General features: G+C 45.3%; 1 protein-coding gene across 1 annotated transcript in view; it reads right to left on the bottom strand.

Annotated features, from left to right (window-relative positions):
• The window catches only part of LOC311233288 (protein FAM240C-like), a 36,702-nt gene extending 11,783 nt beyond the window's left edge, over positions 1-24,919 (bottom strand). The window contains exons 1-2 of the mRNA XM_084320231.1: positions 24,851-24,919; positions 17,303-17,427 (exon numbers count right to left, since the gene is read on the bottom strand). Coding sequence (XP_084176357.1) covers positions 17,303-17,424 — 122 coding nt within the window. The 5' untranslated portion in view covers positions 17,425-17,427; positions 24,851-24,919. The remainder of the gene's footprint in view (positions 1-17,302; positions 17,428-24,850) is intronic.
• Between the last annotated feature and the right edge of the window lie 81 nt (positions 24,920-25,000).

The following is a 25,000-nucleotide window of genomic DNA, read 5'->3' as shown; positions in this document are numbered from 1 at the left end:
GGTATATGAAGCTAATGAAGCTAGGTATATGAAGCTAGGTATATGAAGCTAGGTATATGAAGCTAGGTATATGAAGCTACTGTATATGAAGCTAGGTATATGAAGCTAGGTATATGAAGCTAGGTATATGAAGCTAGGTATATGAAGCTACTGTATATGAAGCTACTGTATATGAAGCTAGCTATATGAAGCTAATGAAGCTAGGTATATGAAGCTAGGTATATGAAGCTAGGTATATGAAGCTACTGTATATGAAGCTACTGTATATGAAGCTACTGTATATGAAGCTAGCTATATGAAGCTAGGTATATGAAGCTAGCTATATGAAGCTAGGTATATGAAGCTAGCTATATGAAGCTAGGTATATGAAGCTAGGCACATGAAGCTACTGTATATGAAGCTAGGTATATGAAGCTAGGTATATGAAGCTACTGTATATGAAGCTAGGTATATGAAGCTAGGTATATGAAGCTAGGTATATGAAGCGCTAGGTATATGAAGCTAGGTATATGAAGCTAGGTATATGAAGCGCTAGGTATATGAAGCTAGGTATATGAAGCTAGGTATATGCAGCTAGGTATATGAAGCTACTGTATATGAAGCTAGCTATATGAAGCTAGGTATATGAAGCTAGGTATATGAAGATAGGTATATGAAGCTAGTTATATGAAGCTAGCTATATGAAGCTAGGTATATGAAGCTACTGTATATGAAGCTAGCTATATGAAGCTACTGTATATGAAGCTAGGTATATGAAGCTAATGAAGCTAGGTATATGAAGCTATGTGTATGAAGCTAGCTATATGAAGCTAGGTATATGAAGCTAGGTATATGAAGCTAGGTATATGAAGCTAGGTATATGAAGCTAGCTATATGAAGCTACTGTATATGAAGCTACTGTATATGAAGCTAGGTATATGAAGCTAATGAAGCTAGGTATATGAAGCTATGTGTATGAAGCTAGGTATATGAAGCTAGGTATATGAAGCTACTGTATATGAAGCTAGGTATATGAAGCTAGCTATATGAAGCTACTGTATATGAAGCTAGGTATATGAAGCTAATGAAGCTAGGTATATGAAGCTAGGTATATGAAGCTAGGTATATGAAGCTAGGTATATGAAGCTAGGTATATGAAGCTACTGTATATGAAGCTAGGTATATGAAGCTAGGTATATGAAGCTAGGTATATGAAGCTAGGTATATGAAGCTACTGTATATGAAGCTACTGTATATGAAGCTAGCTATATGAAGCTAATGAAGCTAGGTATATGAAGCTAGGTATATGAAGCTAGGTATATGAAGCTACTGTATATGAAGCTACTGTATATGAAGCTACTGTATATGAAGCTAGCTATATGAAGCTAGGTATATGAAGCTAGCTATATGAAGCTAGGTATATGAAGCTAGCTATATGAAGCTAGGTATATGAAGCTAGGCATATGAAGCTACTGTATATGAAGCTAGGTATATGAAGCTAGGTATATGAAGCTACTGTATATGAAGCTAGGTATATGAAGCTAGGTATATGAAGCTACTGTATATGAAGCTAGGTATATGAAGCTACTGTATATGAAGCTAGGTATATGAAGCTAGGTATATGAAGCTAGCTATATGAAGCTAGGTATATGAAGCTAGGCATATGAAGCTACTGTATATGAAGCTAGGTATATGAAGCTAGGTATATGAAGCTAGGCATATGAAGGTACTGTATATGAAGCTAGGTATATGAAGCTAGGTATATGAAGCTACTGTATATGAAGCTAGGTATATGAAGCTAGGTATATGAAGCTACTGTATATGAAGCTACTGTATATGAAGCTAGGTATATGAAGCTAGGTATATGAAGCTACTGTATATGAAGCTAGGTATATGAAGCTAGGTATATGAAGCTAGCTATATGAAGCTAGGTATATGAAGCTACTGTATATGAAGCTAGGTATATGAAGCTAGCTATATGAAGCTACTGTATATGAAGCTACTGTATATGAAGCTAGGTATATGAAGCTAGGTATATGAAGCTAGGTATATGAAGCTACTGTATATGAAGCTACTGTATATGAAGCTACTGTATATGAAGCTACTGTATATGAAGCTACTGTATATGAAGCTAGGTATATGAAGCTAGGTATATGAAGCTAGGTATATGAAGCTACTGTATATGAAGCTACTGTATATGAAGCTAGGTATATGAAGCTAGGTATATGAAGCTAGGTATATGAAGCTAGGTATATGAAGCTAGCTATATGAAGCTAGGTATATGAAGCTAGGTATATGAAGCTAGGTATATGAAGCTAGCTATATGAAGCTAGCTATATGAAGCTAGGTATATGAAGCTAGGTATATGAAGCTAGGTATATGAAGCTAGGTATATGAAGCTACTGTATATGAAGCTACTGTATATGAAGCTACTGTATATGAAGCTAGCTATATGAAGCTAGGTATATGAAGCTACTGTAGATGAAGCTAGGTATATGAAGCTAGGTATATGAAGCTAGGTATATGAAGCTAGGTATATGAAGCTACTGTATATGAAGCTAGGTATATGAAGCTAGGTATATGAAGCTAGCTATATGAAGCTAGGTATATGAAGCTACTGTATATGAAGCTACTGTATATGAAGCTAGGTATATGAAGCTACTGTATATGAAGCTAGGTATATGAAGCTAGCTATATGAAGCTAGGTATATGAAGCTACTGTATATGAAGCTAGGTATATGAAGCTAGGTATATGAAGCTAGGTATATGAAGCTAGCTATATGAAGCTAGGTATATGAAGCTAGGTATATGAAGCTACTGTATATGAAGCTACTGTATATGAAGCTACTGTATATGAAGCTAGGTATATGAAGCTAGGTATATGAAGCTAGGTATATGAAGCTAGGTATATGAAGCTAGCTATATGAAGCTAGGTATATGAAGCTAGCTATATGAAGCTAGGTATATGAAGCTAGGTATATGAAGCTAGGTATATGAAGCTACTGTATATGAAGCTAGGTATATGAAGCTAGGTATATGAAGCTAGGTATATGAAGCTAGGTATATGAAGCTACTGTATATGAAGCTACTGTATATGAAGCTAGGTATATGAAGCTAGGTATATGAAGCTAGGTATATGAAGCTACTGTATATGAAGCTACTGTATATGAAGCTACTGTATATGAAGCTAGGTATATGAAGCTAGGTATATGAAGCTAGGTATATGAAGCTAGGTATATGAAGCTACTGTATATGAAGCTAGGTATATGAAGCTACTGTATATGAAGCTAGGTATATGAAGCTAGGTATATGAAGCTACTGTATATGAAGCTACTGTATATGAAGCTACTGTATATGAAGCTAGGTATATGAAGCTACTGTATATGAAGCTAGGTATATGAAGCTAGGTATATGAAGCTACTGTATATGAAGCTAGGTATATGAAGCTACTGTATATGAAGCTAGGTATATGAAGCTACTGTATATGAAGCTAGGTATATGAAGCTAGGTATATGAAGCTAGGTATATGAAGCTACTGTATATGAAGCTACTGTATATGAAGCTACTGTATATGAAGCTAGGTATATGAAGCTAGGTATATGAAGCTAGGTATATGAAGCTACTGTATATGAAGCTGGGTATATGAAGCTACTGTATATGAAGCTAGGTATATGAAGCTAGGTATATGAAGCTACTGTATATGAAGCTACTGTATATGAAGCTACTGTATATGAAGCTACTGTATATGAAGCTAGGTATATGAAGCTACTGTATATGAAGCGAGGTATATGAAGCTAGGTATATGAAGCTACTGTATATGAAGCTAGGTATATGAAGCTACTGTATATGAAGCTAGGTATATGAAGCTACTGTATATGAAGCTAGGTATATGAAGCTAGGTATATGAAGCTAGGTATATGAAGCTACTGTATATGAAGCTACTGTATATGAAGCTACTGTATATGAAGCTAGGTATATGAAGCTAGGTATATGAAGCTAGGTATATGAAGCTAGGTATATGAAGCTACTGTATATGAAGCTAGGTATATGAAGCTACTGTATATGAAGCTAGGTATATGAAGCTAGGTATATGAAGCTACTGTATATGAAGCTACTGTATATGAAGCTACTGTGTATATGAAGCTACTGTATATGAAGCTACTGTATATGAAGCTAGGTATATGAAGCTAGGCATATGAAGCTACTGTAGATGAAGCTAGGTATATGAAGCTAGGTATATGAAGCTAGGTATATGAAGCTACTGTATATGAAGCTAGGTATATGGAGCTAGGTATATGAAGCTACTGTATATGAAGCTAGGTATATGAAGCTACTGTATATGAAGCTACTGTATATGAAGCTACTGTATATGAAGCTAGGTATATGAAGCTAGGTATATGAAGCTACTGTATATGAAGCTAGGTATATGAAGCTAGGTATATGAAGCTACTGTATATGAAGCTACTGTATATGAAGCTACTGTATATGAAGCTAGGTATATGAAGCTAGGTATATGAAGCTACTGTATATGAAGCTAGGTATATGAAGCTAGGTATATGAAGCTACTTTATATGAAGCTACTGTATATGAAGCTACTGTATATGAAGCTAGCTATATGAAGCTAGGTATATGAAGCTAGGTATATGAAGCTAGCTATATGAAGCTACTGTATATGAAGCTACTGTATATGAAGCTAGGTATATGAAGCTAGGTATATGAAGCTAGGTATATGAAGCTAGGTATATGAAGCTACTGTATATGAAGCTACTGTATATGAAGCTACTGTATATGAAGCTAGGTATATGAAGCTAGCTATATGAAGCTAGGTATATGAAGCTAGCTATATGAAGCTAGCTATATGAAGCTAGGTATATGAAGCTACTGTATATGAAGCTACTGTATATGAAGCTAGGTATATGAAGCTAGGTATATGAAGCTAGGTATATGAAGCTACTGTATATGAAGCTAGGTATATGAAGCTACTGTATATGAAGCTACTGTATATGAAGCTAGGTATATGAAGCTAGGTATATGAAGCTAGGTATATGAAGCTAGGTATATGAAGCTAGGCATATGAAGCTACTCTAGATGAAGCTAGGTATATGAAGCTAGGTATATGAAGCTACTGTATATGAAGCTAGGCATATGAAGCTAGGTATATGAAGCTACTGTAGATGAAGCTAGGTATATGAAGCTAGGTATATGAAGCTACTGTATATGAAGCTAGCTATATGAAGCTACTGTATATGAAGCTAGGTATATGAAGCTACTTTATATGAAGCTAGGTATATGAAGCTACTGTATATGAAGCTAGGTATATGAAGCTACTGTATATGAAGCTACTGTATATGAAGCTACTGTATATGCAGCTAGGTATATGAAGCTAGGTATATGAAGCTAGGTATATGAAGCTACTGTATATGAAGCTACTGTATATGAAGCTAGGTATATGAAGCTACTGTATATGAAGCTACTGTATATGAAGCTAGGTATATGAAGCTACTGTATATGAAGCTAGGTATATGAAGCTAGGTATATGAAGCTAGGTATATGAAGCTACTGTATATGAAGCTACTGTATATGAAGCTACTGTATATGAAGCTAGGTATATGAAGCTACTGTATATGAAGCTACTGTATATGAAGCTAGGTATATGAAACTACTGTATATGAAGCTACTGTATATGAAGCTAGGTATATGAAGCTACTGTATATGAAGCTACTGTATATGAAGCTAGGTATATGAAGCTACTGTATATGAAGCTAGGTATATGAAGCTAGGTATATGAAACAGTTTAGTCAGTACTCATCAGTTTAGTCAGTACTCATCAGTTTAGTCAACAGTTTAGTCAGTACTCATCAGTTTAGTCAGTACTCATCAGTTTAGTCAACAGTTTAGTCAGTACTCATCCGTTTAGTCAGTACTCAGTACTCATCAGTTTAGTCAGTACTCATCAGTTTAGTCAACAGTTTAGTCAGTACTCATCCGTTTAGTCAGTACTCAGTACTCATCAGTTTAGTCAGTACTCATCAGTTTAGTCAGTACTATTCAGTTTAATCTCTGTTAATAAATCAATGAGAGGCGCAATTGTTTGCATTACAACAGCTGGTAGCAGAGCACTAAGCAGACCAGCCTGCCGGCATGTACAGTAATAGATCTGTACTCTCTCTCTCTCTCTCTCTCTTTCAGTCTCTCCCTCTCTCTCTCTCTCTCTCTCTCTCTCTCTCTCTCTCTCTCTCTCTCTCTCTCTCTCTCTCTCTCTCTCTCTCTCTCTCTCGCACATACACACACACACACACACACACACACACACACACACACACACACACACACACACACACACACACTACTGGTGTATATTGTTGTTCTGGTGGATAGAAAGAGAGAAAGATGACGAAACAGATCAATAGAAGGCAAACAGTTGAATGGATCAATATAGTTGATGAAAAAGAGACAGTGAGAGGGAGACAGGTGAAGAGATGCATAAGGTCAAAGGTCAGTATATTTAGCCTGATTCTATAACCACATCTCTTTAATTAATTGTGTAATGGCCAGACACATGATATACAGACTGGGAGACAAACAGAGAGACAGACAGACAGACAGACAGAGAGGCAGACAGACAGACAGAGAGACATACACTGAGAGACAGATACACAGAGAGACAGACACAGAGAGACAGACAGAGACACGGAGAGACAGTCAGACACAGAGACACAGAGAGAGACAGAGATACAGACAGACACAGAGAGACAGAGAGAGAGAGACAGACACAGAGAGACAGTCAGACACAGAGACACAGAGAGAGACAGAGATACAGACAGACACAGAGAGACAGAGAGAGAGACAGACACAGAGAGACAGAGAGAGAGACAGACACAGAGAGACAGAGAGAGAGACAGACACAGAGAGACAGAGAGAGAGACAGACAGAGAGAGACAGAGAGAAAGAGACAGACACATAGACACAGAGAGAGAGACAGAGATACAGACAGACACAGAGAGACAGAGAGAGAGACAGACACAGAGAGACAGAGAGAGAGACAGACACAGAGAGACAGAGAGAGAGACAGACACAGAGAGACAGAGAGAGAGATAGACAGACAGAGAGAGACATAGAGAGAGAGAGACAGACACAGAGAGACAGAGAGAGAGACAGACACAGAGAGACAGACAAAGAGAGACAGACACAGAGAGACAGAGAGAGAGACAGACACAGAGAGACAGACACAGAGAGACAGAGAGAGAGACAGACACAGAGAGACAGACAGACACAGAGAGTCAGAGAGAGAGACAGACACAGAGAGACAGACAAAGAGAGACAGACACAGAGAGACAGACACAGAGAGACAGACAGACACAGATTCACAGTCAAAGAGAGACAGACACAGAGAGACAGACACAGAGAGACAGACAGACACAGAGTAACAGACAAAGAGAGACAGACAGACACAGAGAGACAGAGAGTCACAGAGAGACATACAGACAAGAGAGACATAGAGACAGAGATACACAGAGAGACAGACAGAGAGACAGACAGACACAGAGAGACAGAGAGACAGACAGACAGACAGACAGACAGACAGACAGACAGACAGACAGACAGACAGACAGACAGACAGAGAGAGAGACAGAGAGACAGACAGACACAGAGAGACTGACAGACAGACAGACAGACAGACAGAGAGACAGACAGAGAGACAGACAGACACAGAGAGACAGAGAGACACAGAGAGACAGACAGACAGAGAGACACAGAGAGACAGACAGAGAGACAGACAGACAGACAGAGAGACAGATAGACAGACAGACAGACAGACAGACAGACAGACAGACAGACAGACAGACAGACAGACAGACAGACAGACAGACAGAGATACAGACAGACAGACAGACAGACAGATAGACAGACAGACAGAGAGACAGACAGAGAGACAGAGATGGTTAAAGGTGAGTTGCAGCCGCACCATGACTCAAGCTCTATAATTAATTGTGTTGTGAACTCGGGGGAAATATGACCTTTTATTTTTTTTTATAGCTGATAGAATGTGTAGATGTGCCAGTAGAAACAGAAACAGCGTTGTGTCTTATGGACAGATATGCAGCAGAAAGGCATGTCTCTGTCAGCGGTCCAGCCACATACAGGCTAATCTGTGGTATTACACCCACAGCCCCGCATGCCTCTAATCAACATTCCCAGGCCGCTGCTGGTGACAGACGTGACGGAGGAGGTTTTAACCCAGACAGAGGCAGGTTGGAGATAGAGGTGATAGAGGAGGTATTAACCCAGACAGAGGCAGGTTGGAGATAGAGGTGATAGAGGAGGTATTAACCCAGACAGAGGCAGGTTGGAGATAGAGGTGATAGAGGAGGTATTAACCCAGACAGAGGCAGGTTGGAGATAGAGGTGATAGAGGAGGTATTAACCCAGACAGAGGCAGGTTGGAGATAGAGGTGATAGAGGAGGTATTAACCCAGACAGAGGCAGGTTGGAGATAGAGGTGATAGAGGAGGTATTAACCCAGACAGAGGCAGGTTGGAGATAGAGGTGATAGAGGAGGTATTAACCCAGACAGAGGCAGGTTGGAGATAGAGGTGATAGAGGAGGTATTAACCCAGACAGAGGCAGGTTGGAGATAGAGGTGATAGAGGAGGTATTAACCCAGACAGAGGCAGGTTGGAGATAGAGGTGATAGAGGAGGTATTAACCCAGACAGAGGCAGGTTGGAGATAGAGGTGATAGAGGAGGTATTAACCCAGACAGAGGCAGGTTGGAGATAGAGGTGATAGAGGAGGTATTAACCCAGACAGAGGCAGGTTGGAGATAGAGGTGATAGAGGAGGTATTAACCCAGACAGAGGCAGGTTGGAGATAGAGGTGATAGAGGAGGTATTAACCCAGACAGAGGCAGGTTGGAGATAGAGGTGATAGAGGAGGTATTAACCCAGACAGAGGCAGGTTGGAGATAGAGGTGATAGAGGAGGTATTAACCCAGACAGAGGCAGGTTGGAGATAGAGGTGATAGAGGAGGTATTAACCCAGACAGAGGCAGGTTGGAGATAGAGGTGATAGAGGAGGTATTAACCCAGACAGAGGCAGGTTGGAGATAGAGGTGATAGAGGAGGTATTAACCCAGACAGACGCAGGTTGGAGATAGAGGTGATAGAGGAGGTATTAACCCAGACAGAGGCAGGTTGGAGATAGAGGTGATAGAGGAGGTATTAACCCAGACAGAGGCAGGTTGGAGATAGAGGTGATAGAGGAGGTATTAACCCAGACAGAGGCAGGTTGGAGATAGAGGTGATAGAGGAGGTATTAACCCAGACAGAGGCAGGTTGGAGATAGAGGTGATAGAGGAGGTATTAACCCAGACAGAGGCAGGTTGGAGATAGAGGTGATAGAGGAGGTTTTAACCCAGACAGAGGCAGGTTGGAGATAGAGGTGATAGAGGAGGTATTAACCCAGACAGAGGCAGGTTGGAGATAGAGATGATTCAGAAAAGGGGTAGTCAGGTATCCGGGCAGGAATCGAGAGAGATCTCGTACAGTCCAGGGTGAGTGTGTGGGGCAGGGTAGTGTAGTCAGACGGGCAGGGGTCGATAACGTAACGGGTACTCGGGTAATAAGGGGAGTGGGCAGGGGCAAGGTAGTCCAACAGGCGAAGGGTCATACACGGGTTCAGGTCCTCATTGTTAGGGTGGCATCTAGGTTGGAACCCATGAGCAGAACACGAGGCACAGGAGAATGAGGCGGTTTAGGGTGTTTAATTAGGTACCAGGCAGCATTGACAAGGTCTGAATACAGAAATGTATAGAAGCAGGTCTCTCCATGAGATCCCTGGCAGTGTCCAGGCTGGAGACGTCCACGGGTGGGGAGTGGTCCGGGGGGTTGTGCGATCCTACACGCAGAGAGAGAGAAGTTAGAACAGGGCAGGTTCAGAGACAGAGGAAGCATATAGGTTAGAGTCCTAGTACCACGGTAGGTGAAGAAACACTCGGACGAGGAGTGGCAGGAGCGCAGGCCTCATATCCAGGCTCGGTGATGATTCTCAGGTGTGTAGGATGACCCGGTAGACAGCGTGGGAATGAAGAGACAGGAAGCTGCCCATATAAGGGCATGGAGACCTGCTGCCAGACAGGAGAGAGAGAGAGGCCCTGGCTGTGGTTGTAACAGGACCCCCCCCCCCACCAAGCCCTCCAGGCTTGCCAGGGTTGTTCCGGTGGAAGTCCCGGATGAAGGTAGGATCCAGGATCAGCTGGCGGGAGACCCAGCTGCGTTTTTCCGGACCATAGTCCTCCCAGTCCACCAGGTACTGGAAGCCGCGACCGCGGCGGCGTACATCCAGCAACTGCCGGTCGGTGTAGGTGGGGTGCTCATCAATGATCCGGGGGGAGGAGGAACCGGAGCTGGAGGGGATAGAGGGTTAGAGACCACCGGCTTCAACTGCGACACATGAAACGATGGATGTATTCTCATATGAGACGGGGGCTTGAGTCTGACTACTGAGGGGTTAATGACAGACAGGATTTCATATAGACCAACGAAACGGGGTGTGAGTTTCCGGGAGACGGATTGTAGAGGCAGGTCTCGAGATGAGAGCCAAACCTTCTGACCTGGTTGGTAGTCAGGAGCTGGGGTCCTGTGGCGGTCTGCAAAGCGGCGATTCCGGTCAGCAGAGCGGAGCAGTGCGGCCCTGGTGTCCACCCATATCCTCCTGCAGTGGCGGAGGCGAACCTGGGCAGAGGGTACTGCTATCTCCTCTTCCTGTGCTGGGAACAGTGGGGGTTGATAGCCCAGAGAGGACTCAACGGGGGACTGACCTGTGGCCGTGCTGAATAGGGAGTTGTGGGCATATTCAATCCACGGCAGGTGGTCGCTCCAGGCGGAGGGGTTCCGGGCTGTGACACAGCGAAGGGCTGCCCCCAGGTCTTGGTTGGCCCGCTCAGAGTGCCCATTGGCCTGCAGGTTGTACCCGGAGGAGAGGCTGACTGTGGCCCCCAGGGCTAGACAGAAGGCCTTCCAGACCTGGGAGATGAACTGGGGACCTCTGTCGGAAACGATGTCCACCGGGATCCCATGAAGATGGAAGACATGGACCACCATCATTTCATTTTCATTTCAAACCTTTATTTATACTCGTGAAAGCACTGAGGTTTCCCTCATTTACAGTGATGACGAGTTAACAAAGGACACAAATATCATAACAGTTAATAATTACAATGAATTACAATTACTACAATGATGGATTAAAAACAATTACATGATTCAGTACATAGGTCAAGTGCAATGCCTTTAAACTCCATGAATGACGGGAATGTTCCGAGCTTTAGAGTCTTTTGCAGGGTATTCCATGTGTATGGAGCATCGTAGGAGAAGGCAGATTTTCCAAGCTCAGACCGAACTCGAGGCACCCTGAGCACAAGCCGATCATTCGAACGAGTTTGGTAGGTGACAGCACTCCAGACCAACAAAGATGTAATAAATAAGGTGGAAGGTTGCCAATAATTGCTTTGTAGATAAAAAGATACCCATGATAACTACGTCGCAACGAGAGAGATGGCCAGCCTACCCTCTCATACAAAAGACAATGGTGAGTATCATATTTGTCACCCGTAATAAATCTTAGGGCGGAGTGGTAGGCAGAATCCAAAGGCATTAATGTAGACGCAGACGCATGCCTGTAAATGACATCACCATAGTCCAATATTGACAAAAAAACAGCCTGTATAATTATTTTCCTACAGAACATAGGAAAACTAGCGCGGTTACGGTACAAGAAACCAATCTTTTGCCGTAATTTTGTAGCTAGGTTATCTATATGGAATTTAAAAGAAAGTTTATCATCCAGCCATATACCAAGATATTTATACTCACTAACTCTTTCAATATACAAACCATTTGCTGTTGTTAGGTGTAGCATGTCATAATCTATAACCCTGGCTCTAGAAAACATCATAGACTTGGTTTTACTAGCATTAAGCACTAACTTGAGCTTAGCTAGAGCATTTTGGAGAGTGTCAAACGCAAGCTGCAGGTTCACAATAGCTTCCTGAACAGTATCCGCAATGCAGTAGACAACTGTATCATCCGCATAAAGATGAGCCTGACAACCTGCTAGTGATTAGATCTGTGGTCTCTGAAGCAGAGGGAAGTTTTGGGGAGAGCAACGACATGGACAGCCTTTGAGAATCTGTCAACTATGGTGTTACCGAGTGAGGGGGGAAGCCCGGTAACAAAGTCCAGGGCGATGTGAGACCATGGTCGCACTGGGACTGGTAGCGGGCAGAGTAGCCCGGCAGGAGGTCAGTGGGAGGACTTCCCACAAGCACAGACAGTGCAGACCAGGATGAAGGCGCGGGTATCCTCCCTCATGGTGGACCACCAAAAATTATGATTCAGCAGGGACAGGGTTCAGTCGATCCCAGGATGACAGGCAAACCGGGAGGTGTGGATACACTGGAGGACCTGAGAGCGGACACTGTCGGGGACAAAAAGCTGGTTAGGAGGGCCGTTACCTGGGTCAGGCTAAGTTGGGCCTCCCTGACGACAGACTCGATCTCCCAGGTAGCGGAGGCCACCACGCAGGTGGGAGGGAGGATGGTGTCGGGGTGAACAGGACCCTCTTCGGGGACAAATTGACAGGAGAGGGCATCTGGCTTGAGGTTCTTGGAGCCAGGTCTATAGGTCAAGGTAAAGTTAAAGCGGATGAAGAACAGTGCCCAACGGGCCTGTTGGGAATTCAGACGTTTGGCTGTCTGGATGTAGGTGAGGTTCTTGTGGTCAGTCCACACGAGGAAGGGGAGGTCGGAACCCTACAGCCAGTGTCTCCATTCCTCCAAGGCCTGTTTGACCGCCAAGAGTTCCCGGTTCCCAATGTCATAGTTTGCCTCTGCCGGGGCGAGAGAGGAAGGCGCAGGGGTGGAGTTTTTGGTCGGCCGTGGAGCGCTGAGAGAGGGCCGCTCCCACACCGGTAATGGAGGCATCCACCTCCACCACAAACTGGCGGGACGTGTCTGGCTGGACGAGAATGGGAGCGGATGTGAAGCGCCTATGCAGCTCCGAGAAGGCGGACTCTGCCTTCGCGGTCCAGGAGAAGGGAACAGAGGGCAACGTGATTTGGGTGAGGGGCGCGGCGATCCGGCTGTAGTCCCTGATGAAACGCCGGTAGAAGTTTGCAAACCCAAGGAAACGATGGAGCTGCTTGACATTCGAGGGTTTGGGCCAGTCTGCCACTGCCTTGATCTTCTCAGGGTCCGCCCGGATCCACAATTTATCAATGGCAAGGGGTATTTGTTCTTGACTGTAATGTTACAGGATGGGGTCACTTGTTGTCGGTCCAGACGATGAAGGGAAGAACCGCTCCCTCCAGTCCGTGGCGCCACTCCTCCAGCGCCAGTTTCACAGCTAACAGTTTCTCTCCGCCGGGGATAGATGTCGAGAGAGGTAAGCACATGGGTGGAGTTTACTGTCTGTGGTAGACCGTTGGGATAGGACAGCCCCGAGCTCCGGTATCCAACCTCCAGCCTCTCTAATCTCCATGTCCGGCAGGAATCGAGTGACATGGAGGGGGATCTCGTAAGGGGAGTAGGCAGGGGCAAGGTAGTCCAACAGTCTCTCTCTCTCTCTCTATCTCTCTCTCTCTCTCTCTCTCTATCTCTCTCTCTCTCTCTCTCTCTCTCTCTCTCTCTCTCTCTCTCTCTCTCTCTATGTATCTCTCTCTCTCTCTCTCTCAGGGTGCTGGGAGTGAGATTGACGTGAGCGGAGGTGTTTGTGGAGGTTTCTACTATTCTTCTATTTTTCCTTTTTTTTGTTCTTATTTTTCCAGGGTAACTGGTGCAAGTGTACAGTGTTGGAGGCGAGTGTATTGTTTGGTGAGTGGAGGCGGCCGGTGACATGGCCTCGCAATCAGCAGGACCTGAGTCTGTGTCGCTCCGACACGGGGTGAGGTGTGTCCCCGAGGGGACTGCTACGGTGGAGGAGGTTTTGAAAGCTGTCGGCGAGCAGGTAGGATGCGAAAATCTCGCTTATGCATCGCGGATGAATAAGGCTGTGGTGGTTTTTTTGAAAAAGGAAAGTTTGGTAAACAAAGTAATTGCGAGTGGCATTTTTGTGAGGGATGTGCTTGTGGCCGTATCGCCGCTGTCGGCTCCCGCTACACGGGTAGTCGTGTCGAATGTACCTCCGTTTATCAAAGACGAGGCGCTGTCGAGGGAGCTGATGCGCTTCGGGAGGTTTGCGAGTGGATTCAGACCTATTGCTCTTGGGTGTAAGGAACCTGGGCTGAAGCATGTACTCTTGTTGCGTAGACAAGTGTTTATGTATTTGAAAAGCGCAGACCAAACGTTAAATGCTAGTTTCACTGTGAAGTTTGGGGAGAGCTTGTATGCTGTGTATGCGAGTACTGACAGCTTGCGCTGTTTTGAGTGCGGGGATATTGGACATAAGCGATTCGCTTGTCCGCATCCAAAGCGCGCAGCGGGAGGGGCATCGCGTCAGCCAAGTGAAAAAATAGTAGAGGTTAATGTGGTAATCACTGCAGAGCAAGAGGCAGATACAGGGGGAGTGGAGGATGTTACTGGTGAGACAGAGGGGCTGGTGGTGGAGGGAGAAGCTGCAGGAGGAGTTGGAGTAGAGAGTGGTACTGAGACAGGGGGGCTGGTGCTGGAGGTAGAAGCTGCAGGGGGGAAGCATGCTCCCGAAACAGGTGCACAGCCAGGGCCGGTGCTAGGTTCATCAGATGGAGGGGGGGCCCCTCTCCCCGTGGATGTAGGGGGGAATGAAGCTGACGCAGAGGCCAGTGGCGTTGTGGAGAGAGGGGGGGGCAAAGTGGTGGAGGGGGGGGGGGGGGGGTCAGAATGGGAAGGAGATTGAAGTTGAGGGGAGCACACTGGTGGGTGAGGAGGGGATGGATTTAGAGGGGGGTGCTAAGGAGAGGGAGAGTGGGTCTGAGGAAGAGGCATTGGTATCTGGTGATGGGGGTGAGGATTTGGAAAAGGAGGGGATGTATACTGCAAGGGAGCTCACCCGGTTTCTTAGGGAAACCAAAAACAGGAAAAATGTTCCATTGGGACGTTTTTTCCCAGATCAAGAAAAGTTTTTAAGGTCTGTGATGCATGCTAACAAGGTCACAGGTGGGGGTTTAATGATGACACCCAGGAGGAAGTTCCGACTGAATAAGTGGGCTACTAACTAAGATTGTCATCAAATACAGGTGTATAATGTACAGATGAATCTTTTCAGAATCGTGTCCCTTCTGCCACTCCAATGTCACTTCGATGTCAGTTTAGCACTAGCACTAGGTGTTAATTTTCTGCAGTAAACAAAGCCAGGGTACTTAACCTAAGTGCTTAAGTTAATTTTCTGCCGTAAACAAAGCGAGGGTACTTAATTTAAGTGCGTCCCCAGGGAGGCGGTCGGGGACTACTGCCCTCAGACCCCCAAGATAATTTTTATATGGTCAGTCTGACTTGGGCTACTGTACCATATATTAGTGTTGCAATGCATGATAAATAAACAGTGAAAAAAGCTAAGAAATTGGATGGGGCTGGGACATTTGGGACGAATAAAAATGTAAGATGAAAATCTTTCCAGCCTGTGGCAGGCAGTGGAGGTGTGAAATCCAGAAAATAGGAGTCACAAAGTGGAGTGGTGGTAGAGTAGCAGTAAAAGCTGGACTTCTAAGGGCTTCTACTGTATGGTGCACATCTGCTGGTGGGTTTCTTTTTCTGGTTCTTGCTCTCTGTTTTCTCCCTCTTTTTTCACATGGAGGTCCTTCGGATTGATGGTGCTGGGGATGGTGTGAAAGGGGGGCTGTTTTCTGATTATGCAAAACAGAAACATTTAAATGTTATTTTTGTACAAGAGACCCATAGTGATGTGGGTAATGAGGTTGACTGGGGACTCAGTTGGAGGGGGGGATTGGTGATGAGTCATGGCACTAATAATAGTGCAGGGGTGGCTGTCCTGTTCTCTCCTGGACTTGGGGTCAATATTACATCGCAGAAGGAGGTGAAGGTGTGGTGGGACAGAGTGATCCAGAGGCCGGTCACTCAGGGCGACAAGACTGGCCTGGAGAACCTCCAGACCCTGGTGAAGTGCATCACCCTCCGGCGCACCAAGAGCAGCGAGGTGAACGACGAGGAGTGTTCTGTCTGCCTGGAGTCGGTCCGCCTGCCTGTCATCACACACTGTGCTCATGTCTACTGCCGCTCTTGCATCACTCTGGTCGTCAGCACGGAGCAGGAACATGCGCGCTGTCCTCACTGTCGAGGTGAGATCAGGGCCAGTCGGCTGGTGGAGTTCCCACAGGAGATGGAAGAGGAGGAGGTTAAAGCTCTGATGGACAACCTGCTCAGGGTGCGCGATGAGGACGGCGGCATCAAGAGTCTGGTGGTCTCTCAGTTCACACGTTTCCTCACCATACTAGAGACCCCATTCAGGGACCATGGTTGGTTTCAGTTTTGTGTGTCTGGACGGCAGATTGACTCAGAAGAGGCGGGCCCAGGTCATCAGTGAGTTCCAGAGCCCCGGCCGCGGCCTCGTTATCTTGCTCCTGTCACTCAAGGCTGGAGGGGTTGGGTTTAACCTGACCGCTGGCCTGCCTCCCACGTCTACCTCATGGACCCGGTGTGGACCCTGCATCGGAGCAGCAGGGTGTGGACCGCTGACACCGTTTTGGGTAGACCAGGAACGTGGTCGTCACCAAGTTCATCGGGAGGGACTCTGTGGAGGAGAGCATGGTGGAGAGCCAGAGGGAGAGGCAGGACCGGGTGGAGAGTGTTTGGGGACTGGGGAATGCAATGGGTACTGTGGGGGGGGAGGGGCTGAACATATGCATTTGAATGTCAAGTGGTTTTTATGTGCTGGAGGAGGTTTTTGGAGTTTGTAGGGGTGGTTGTGGGTGTGTGTGTGTGTGGGTGTGTGCGTGCGAGTGTGTGTGTGGGTGTGTGTGCGGGTGAGTGTGTGGGTGTGTGTGTTGTTTTTATGAAGATGCCGTGAGATTTTTGTGTCTCTATTGACTGTTTTTAGTTGACATGTTTTAATAAAAGAACATCAAAGTCAAAAGTCTCTCTCTCTCTCTCTCTCTCTCTCTCTCTCTCTCTCTCTCTCTCTCTCTCTCTCTCTCTCTCTCTCTCTCTCTCTCTCTCTCTCAGTCTCTCTCTCTCTGCCCCCTCTCTCTCTCTCTCTCTCTCTCTCTCTCTCTCTCTCTCTCTCTCTCTCTCTCTCTCTCTCTCTCTGCCCCTGTCTCTCTCTCTCTCTCTCTCTCTCTCTCTCTCTCTCTCTCTCTCTCTCTCTCTCTCCCCCCCCCCCCACAGCAGTACTCACTTGGACAGGGCACTGGTCCTGACGCGTGTCTCCTCCTCTCCCGCCAGCTCAGTGTGATGCTCTATCTTCTGTTCCCAGAAAGTCTTCACCTTGAATTTATCATGGATCCGCGCCACGTTCATAACCTTAAACACACAGCGAGGAGAAGGATGAGTGGCAGTGGTGCTTCATAAGGCTTTCATAGCGCTTAGGCTTCATAAGGCTTCAGACGGCTTCAGAAGGCTTCATAAGGCTTCAGAAGGCTTCATACGGCTTCAGAAGGCTTCATACGGCTTCAGAAGGCTTCAGAATGCTTCAGAAGGCTTCATACGGCTTCAGAAGGCTTCAGAAGGCTTCATACGGCTTCAGAAGGCTTCAGAAGGCTTCAGAAGGCTTCATACGGCTTCAGAAGGCTTCATACGGCTTCAGAAGGCTTCAGAATGCTTCAGAAGGCTTCAGAAGGCTTCAGAAGGCTTCATACGGCTTCAGAATGCTTCAGAATGCTTCAGAAGGCTTCAGAAGGCTTCATACGGCTTCATACGGCTTCATACGGCTTCAGAAGGCTTCAGAAGGCTTCATACGGCTTTAGAAGGCTTCATAAGGCTTCATAAGGCTTCATACGGCTTCATACGGCTTCAGAAGGCTTCATAAGGCTTCATACGGCTTCAGAAGGCTTCATAAGGCTTCATACGGCTTCATACAGCTTCATAAGGCTTCAGAAGGCTTCAGAAGGCTTCAGAAGGCTTCAGAAGGCTTCATAAGGCTTCATACGGCTTCAGAAGGCTTCATACGGCTTCATACGGCTTCAGAAGGCTTCATTTGGCTTCAGAAGGCTTCAGAAGGCTTCAAAAGGCTTCATAAGGCTTCATACGGCTTCATAAGGCTTCAGAAGGCTTCAGAAGGCTTCATACGGCTTTAGAAGGCTTCATAAGGCTTCATAAGGCTTCATACGGCTTCAGAAGGCTTCAGAAGGCTTCATAAGGCTTCATACGGCTTCAGAAGACTTCATAAGGCTTCATACGGCTTCATACGGCTTCATAAGGCTTCAGAAGGCTTCAGAAGGCTTCAGAAGGCTTCATAAGGCTTCATATGGCTTCATACGGCTTCAGAAGGCTTCATACGGCTTCATACGGCTTCAGAAGGCTTCATTTGGCTTCAGAAGGCTTTAGAAGGCTTCATTCGGCTTCAGAAGGCTTCAGAAGGCTTCATTCGGCTTCAGAAGGCCTCAGAAGGCTTCAGAAGGCTTCAGAAGGCTTCAGAAGGCTTCATACGGCTTCAGAAGGCTTCAGAATGCTTCAGAAGGCTTCATACGGCTTCAGAAGGCTTCATACGGCTTCATACGGCTTCAGAATGCTTCAGAAGGCTTCAGAAGGCTTCATACGGCTTCATACGGCTTCATACGGCTTCATACAGCTTCAGAAGGCTTCAGAAGGCTTCATACGGCTTTAGAAGGCTTCATAAGGCTTCATAAGGCTTCATACGGCTTCATACGGCTTCAGAAGGCTTCATAAGGCTTCATACGGCTTCAGAAGGCTTCATAAGGCTTCATACGGCTTCATACAGCTTCAGAAGGCTTCAGAAGGCTTCAGAAGGCTTCAGAAGGCTTCATAAGGCTTCATATGGCTTCATACGGCTTCAGAAGGCTTCATACGGCTTCATACGGCTTCAGAAGGCTTCATTTGGCTTCATTTGGCTTCAGAAGGCTTCATTCGGCTTCAGAAGGCTTCAGAAGGCTTCATTCGGCTTCAGAAGGCCTCAGAAGGCTTCAGAAGGCTTCAGAAGGCTTCATAAGGCTTCATACGGCTTCATAAGGCTTCAGAAGGCTTCAGAAGGCTTCATACGGCTTTAAGGCTTCATACGGCTTCAGAAGGCTTCATAAGGCTTCATACAGCTTCATACGGCTTCATAAGGCTTCAGAAGGCTTCAGAAGGCTTCATAAGGCTTCATATGGCTTCATACGGCTTCAGAAGGCTTCATACGGCTTCATACGGCTTCAGAAGGCTTCATTTGGCTTCAGAAGGCTTCAGAAGGCTTCATTCGGCTTCAGAAGGCTTCAGAAGGCTTCATTCGGCTTCAGAAGGCCTCAGAAGGCTTCAGAAGGCTTCAGAAGGCTTCAGAAGGCTTCAGAAGGCTCTCTCTCTTCCATACTACAAAATGACTGTTTCTCTCTGTCTCTTTCTGCTCTCAGGGGCTGGTGGAATGTTTCTGGTTCTTTTTTTGTTCTTGTCTTGTTTACAGGAGATAATAAAATATGACCACCTCCAAATCGTAAAACGAATTCCCCTACACTAGACCACCAGGCCAGGGACCACCCAACCTTACTCTAGGGCCTGACACCGGTCCCCGGACCTGACTCTGAGAAACGTTGTGCTCAGGGGGTGTGCGGTCGCACAGGGTCGCACAGGGCCTCACGGGAAGGGGGGCCTCGCAAAAAAAGAAAAAAAAAAAAAAAAAAAAAAAAAAAAATTATTTTTTTTTGAGGCCCCCCTTCCCGCGAGGCCCTTTTTCATCACAGACCTAAAATCTAGTTTTGCTTATATGCTTATATATTTCACATTAGACACGTTTGTAGAATGTGTCTGACTTGTTCCTGGCTCTGCGGCTAGATCTGCAGCAGACATACTCACTATTGTAGCTCTGGGGCTCTGCAGCAGACATACTATTGGTTTCAACGAAGGGAGGGGTTACATCATGTGTACGCCGGCGTGCGTCAGCTGCGTTTGACTATTTCGCGCGTGCAGCTTTGGAGGTTATGCTTAGTTATGCCAGCCAAGACAAAGAGGACGGTCATTCGGCAGATGGACTGAAGACGAAAGTTGTTGCATGTTAGACAGTTCAGTCAGGCTAGCCATGTCGGCTTAGCTAAAGGCAGGGACAGCTAGTTAGCTTTAGCTACGTTATAATATCGAGTGCTTACGTGTGGTTCAGTCGGGATAGCCATGATGATGTCGGCTAGTAGCTAGCTTAGCTAAAGGCTAACTAGCGTTAGCTAACCTAGAGAGAGCGCATGCAGCATTGTTATGCCAAGATGAAGAGGACGGTCATTCGGCAGATGAACTTCGTCAACTCCACGCGGTTGTCTCCATCCTCTTGGACGTTTGGTGAGTTTTTAATGCACTCTATTCTATTCCCGCCGTGGATTATCTCTCTCTCTCTCTCTCTCTCGGGAGCAAAACGGGCCGGCTAGCTGTTGTAGCTAATGTTATATTCAGCCAAACGGGCCGGCTAGCTGTTGTAGTAGCTAACAGTGTGTGGCCTGGTGTCAGTACCTGGCTACTCTATTTGCAGTTAGCCTATTTAGCTGATGTCGGCCATTGGCTCCTTTTCTCTGGTATAGACCCTCTTCTCTTTGGATTTAAGTGTTGATCTTTGTCCTTTTGGATCTATGTATATTCATGTTGCCTTTGTGAAGTTATCTTTTCATTCTGTTTTGTTCTTCCATTAAAAGTTGAATATCCTTTAGGGGCTCATCTTTGCTTATCTCTCTCATACATGCTCTCTCTCTAACACACACACACAGACATGCTCTCTCTCTCTAACACACAAACACACATGCTCTCTCTCTCTCTCTCTCTCTTTTTAACACACACAGACATGCTCTATATCTCTCTCTAACACACAAAATGACATGCTCTCTCTCTATATATTTCTCTCTCTTTCTAACACACATATACATGCTCTCTCTCTAACACACACACACACAAACAGACATGCTCTCTCTCTATCTCTCTCTTTCTAACACACACAGACATGCTCTATCTATCTCTCTCTCTTCAATTCAAATGGACTTTATTTCACATTCTTGTATTTCTCCCAGTAGGTATGGGAGTTTTGAGTTATTGTCCATGTTTTCAAAGTCTCTTTGGGTGTTTGCAATTTGTGGGAAGTATGTCTTGGTATAGTGGGCAGGTTGTTAAGAAGTGGAGCTCGGTTTCCACCTCATCTTGTGTGCAGTGGGTCTGTCTTGGCTTGGGAGCCAGGACCCCGTTCCTCGTACCTGGATAACTGAGTTAGCCGGATAACTTTCGGGTAATTCTGACTTAAGCCGGACTTTCCGATTCCCCGTACCTGGATTTTCCAAATCACCATGACAACAGATCCAAAAGTTTGAGCCTGGTCGAAAGCAGAGTTTAAGTTCAAGTTAGCCTGAACCATCGCCACGCCCCCGCAAGAAAGTGACAGCCCGTTTCCTGAAATTATTCCCACAGTCTACGATCTGCATTATACCATTCTGAATTACGTTTTTGTGCTCCATTCTTCCAGAGGGGGCTTTTGAAATGTAAAATAGACCCAAAATGCTGATACTAAATTCACTTTGTCCTAAATAATGCACGTTATATATACCGTGGCGCTCGCTCGGTGCGATGTACACATTATGACGTGGTTATTTTAATTGTAACTGGGATTAAGATGTCTGATGAGATGCGCTGTTTGACGGATTTGAGAAATTGAATGAGCCGTTGACGTCACATTAATGAATGAGGATAAAGAAATAAAACTTCATTCAAAATAAAGAATATTCTAAACACGGGTCTCTCGTTCATTAATGTATAAACAATGAATTTATCCCATCTGGCACAGTGGCCCAGCGGTAGTGCTCAAGCCTGCCAACCCAGCGACCGGTGTTCAAAACCCTGTGTTTCCAATATAATTTTTTTGAATATAATATTTATGATTATACGCCAAAGTAGCCTGGTTTTAAGTTAAAATATTATAAATCTACATGCATTGAGGATGTCATTCTTTATATAGCTCTCAACGTGCACCAAATTGAATTATTCCTATATTGCAAAAAGAAGGAAAAGACTAGGGTTTCGAACCCCGGTCATCTGCGTGAAAGTCAAAAGAACAATCCGTTAGACCACAGTGGAGATAAGTAAAATATCGACAATACATCAATCAATGGGTAAGAGAGCCGTATCGTAATTCTGTATAACAGTTTAACTAATTATTTTCGCTAGCAAGATCTCATTTGATTATTCAATCTAGCAGGCAAGTTTAAAGAAATATAATCTGATTGATTGAGGTAATGAGGGACTTAAAATTAGCCTATAGATAACGCATTTAACTTGTCGGCGAGGCGATTGAGCCGTATTGCAATCTGTCAATAAAGTTTTAAATCAATTAATCAATCAATGCAGTTAGAGAATCAGGATCTCTGCCATCGATACGTGCTGGCTTTTCACCTGAAGCGGCCGCGCGCACTTAGCCTGGGTCTCAAGTCTGAATCGAGTTAACGAGACTGAATCCACCTTCGAGGAACAGGAAAATCCCGGCTTCAAACATCGGGTTAACTGAATCTGGATAATGACATCTTGATCGACTTAGTTGAACCAGGTACGAGAAACAGGGCCCTGGTCTGCCTATGGCGGCCTTTCTCGATGGCTAGGCTGTGGTCGCTGAGTCTGTACCTAGTCAAGGATCTTCTTAGTATTGGGTCAGTCACAGTGCTCAGGTATTCTGCCACTGTGTACTCTCTGTTTAGGGCCAAATAGCATTTCAATTTGCTCTGGTTTTGGGTTGTTTCTTTCCAATGTGTCTCTCTCTCTCTCTCTCTCTCCTTGCTCTGGTGGAGGGTCAGGGGCATTGCCGGGTCTGTGCAGCGATAACACTGTATATTGACTGTAGAACGGGAGCTCTCTCTCTCTCTCTCTCTTGCTATATGTTGACTGTATCATGCCCAGCCTCGGGCAGCGCTATTATTTAAGAATATGTTGACTGTAAAAAAAAAAAAAATTTAAATCTCGCACAGGACCTCGCATTTCTCCCAGGCGGCCCTGGCTACAGTACATCAACAGTTTGGCTTCAGGGACCCAGTATAACCTAAACCCTAACCCTAACCCAGTATAACCTAACCGGCAGAGTAGTATTGCTTTCAACTCCAACTCAACTCTCAGCAGCGTCTCACAGAATAACTGAATTATTACTCAGTTCTACCTGTGAGCGCACTTTGACCCCACGCCCAGACATGAAACAACAACAACAACAACAACAACAACAACAACAACAACAACAACAACAACATAGGCGCCTACGTGTAGAGAGAGTAGAACAAGTAGCACAGGTCATAGTTATATTGATAGACATGACATAAGACATCGCAGACACAGACACGCAGACACACAGACAATTTGTTTCAGTCAACTACAACCAACCAACCAACCAATCAATCAATCGATCGACCGATCAATCAATCAATAAATCCTGCACTGAGCTGAGATCTCTTCACATCGGACTTGAAAGGACTTGTGGATATATCTCTCTTTCACCTCCTCCTCCACCTCTCCCTCTCTCTCTCTCTCTCTCTCCTTCTCTCCCTCTCTATCTCTTTCTCTCTCTCTCTCTCTCTCTCTCTCTCTCTCTCTCTCTCTCTCTCTCTCTCTCTCTCTCTCTCTCTCTCTCTAACTGTCTTCAGTCTCCTTGGCAGACGTAGAAAGAGTGGAGTAAGAGAACAATCTACGTTGTGTGTATGTGTCAGGGTTATTATAGTTTTTTTGTATTTTTTCAATTCAGGTTAGTGTCGGTTAGTGCCCAGAGTGGGTTTGCTAGTTTCAGTTGAGTTTGTATTGTTTAAAAGCGCTTTAGTTTCAGTATTAGTGTTAGTGTGAGTGTGTAGTTGTGGCGGGGTCAGTATTAGTGTTAGTGTGAGTGTGTAGTTGTGGCGGGGTCAGTATTAGTGTTAGTGTGAGTGTGTAGGTGTGGCGGGGTCAGTATTAGTGTTAGTGTGAGTGTGTAGTTGTGGCGGGGTCAGTATTAGTGTTAGTGTGAGTGTGTAGTTGTGGCGGGGTCAGTATTAGTGTTAGTGTGAGTGTGTAGGTGTGGCGGGGTCAGTATTAGTGTTAGTGTGAGTGTGTAGTTGTGGCGGGGTCAGTATTAGTGTTAGTGTGAGTGTGTAGTTGTGGCGGGGTCAGTATTAGTGTTAGTGTGAGTGTGTAGTTGTGGCGGGGTCAGTATTAGTGTTAGTGTGAGTGTGTAGTTGTGGCGGGGTCAGTATTAGTGTTAGTGTGAGTGTGTAGTTGTGGCGGGGTCAGTATTAGTGTTAGTGTGAGTGTGTAGTTGTGGCGGGGTCAGTATTAGTGTTAGTGTGAGTGTGTAGGTGTGGCGGGGTCAGTATTAGTGTTAGTGTGTAGTGTGTAGTTGTGGGGGGGTCCTCATCCTCCTCGCTCACGGCCACAGAGGTCGGTGATCACGGCTCTCCGCGGTCGTCTCGTCTGTAATAGTTCATTCATGTCGCAGCTTTTCCAGTCCATCCAGTACGAAGGTGCAAAACCCATTTTGGTCTTTTGATAATCGTCCTCATTAGTTCAGCGTTCGCTCCCGATCGTCCCCCTGCGCCACTTGTGATATTATCGCTCCGTGGAATGCCTGCCCTCGCTAAACGTTTGTCTAGCTTTGATGTCAGTGTCCATGTCTTGCAGCCGGACAGGAGTCTGGGACCCACGCGTACCGTACTGCACACCTTCCGTATCCATGATGTCCATGATGTGATTCTTTAGTAGCACGGCGTGTGTCTCTGAAACATCAGGGCCAGAAATGATTCACAAACAGCTGAAATCAATAAAAACTTACTGCGGCCTTGTAGACTCAGTCCTCTCTTCTTTCTTTCTTTCTTTCTTTCTTTCTTTCTTTCTTTCTTTCTTCTTTCTTTCTTTCTTTCTTTCTTTCTTTCTTTCTTTCTTTCTTTCTTTCTTTCTTTCTTTCTTTCTTCCCTCTCTCTGC

This window comes from Notolepis coatsorum, assembly GCF_963971535.1.
Source record: "Notolepis coatsorum genome assembly, chromosome: 8".
Taxonomy (NCBI): Eukaryota; Metazoa; Chordata; class Actinopteri; order Aulopiformes; family Paralepididae; genus Notolepis; species Notolepis coatsorum.
The sequence above is the reverse complement of the archived record's forward strand: the minus strand, read 5'-3'. Positions and strand labels throughout refer to the sequence as shown.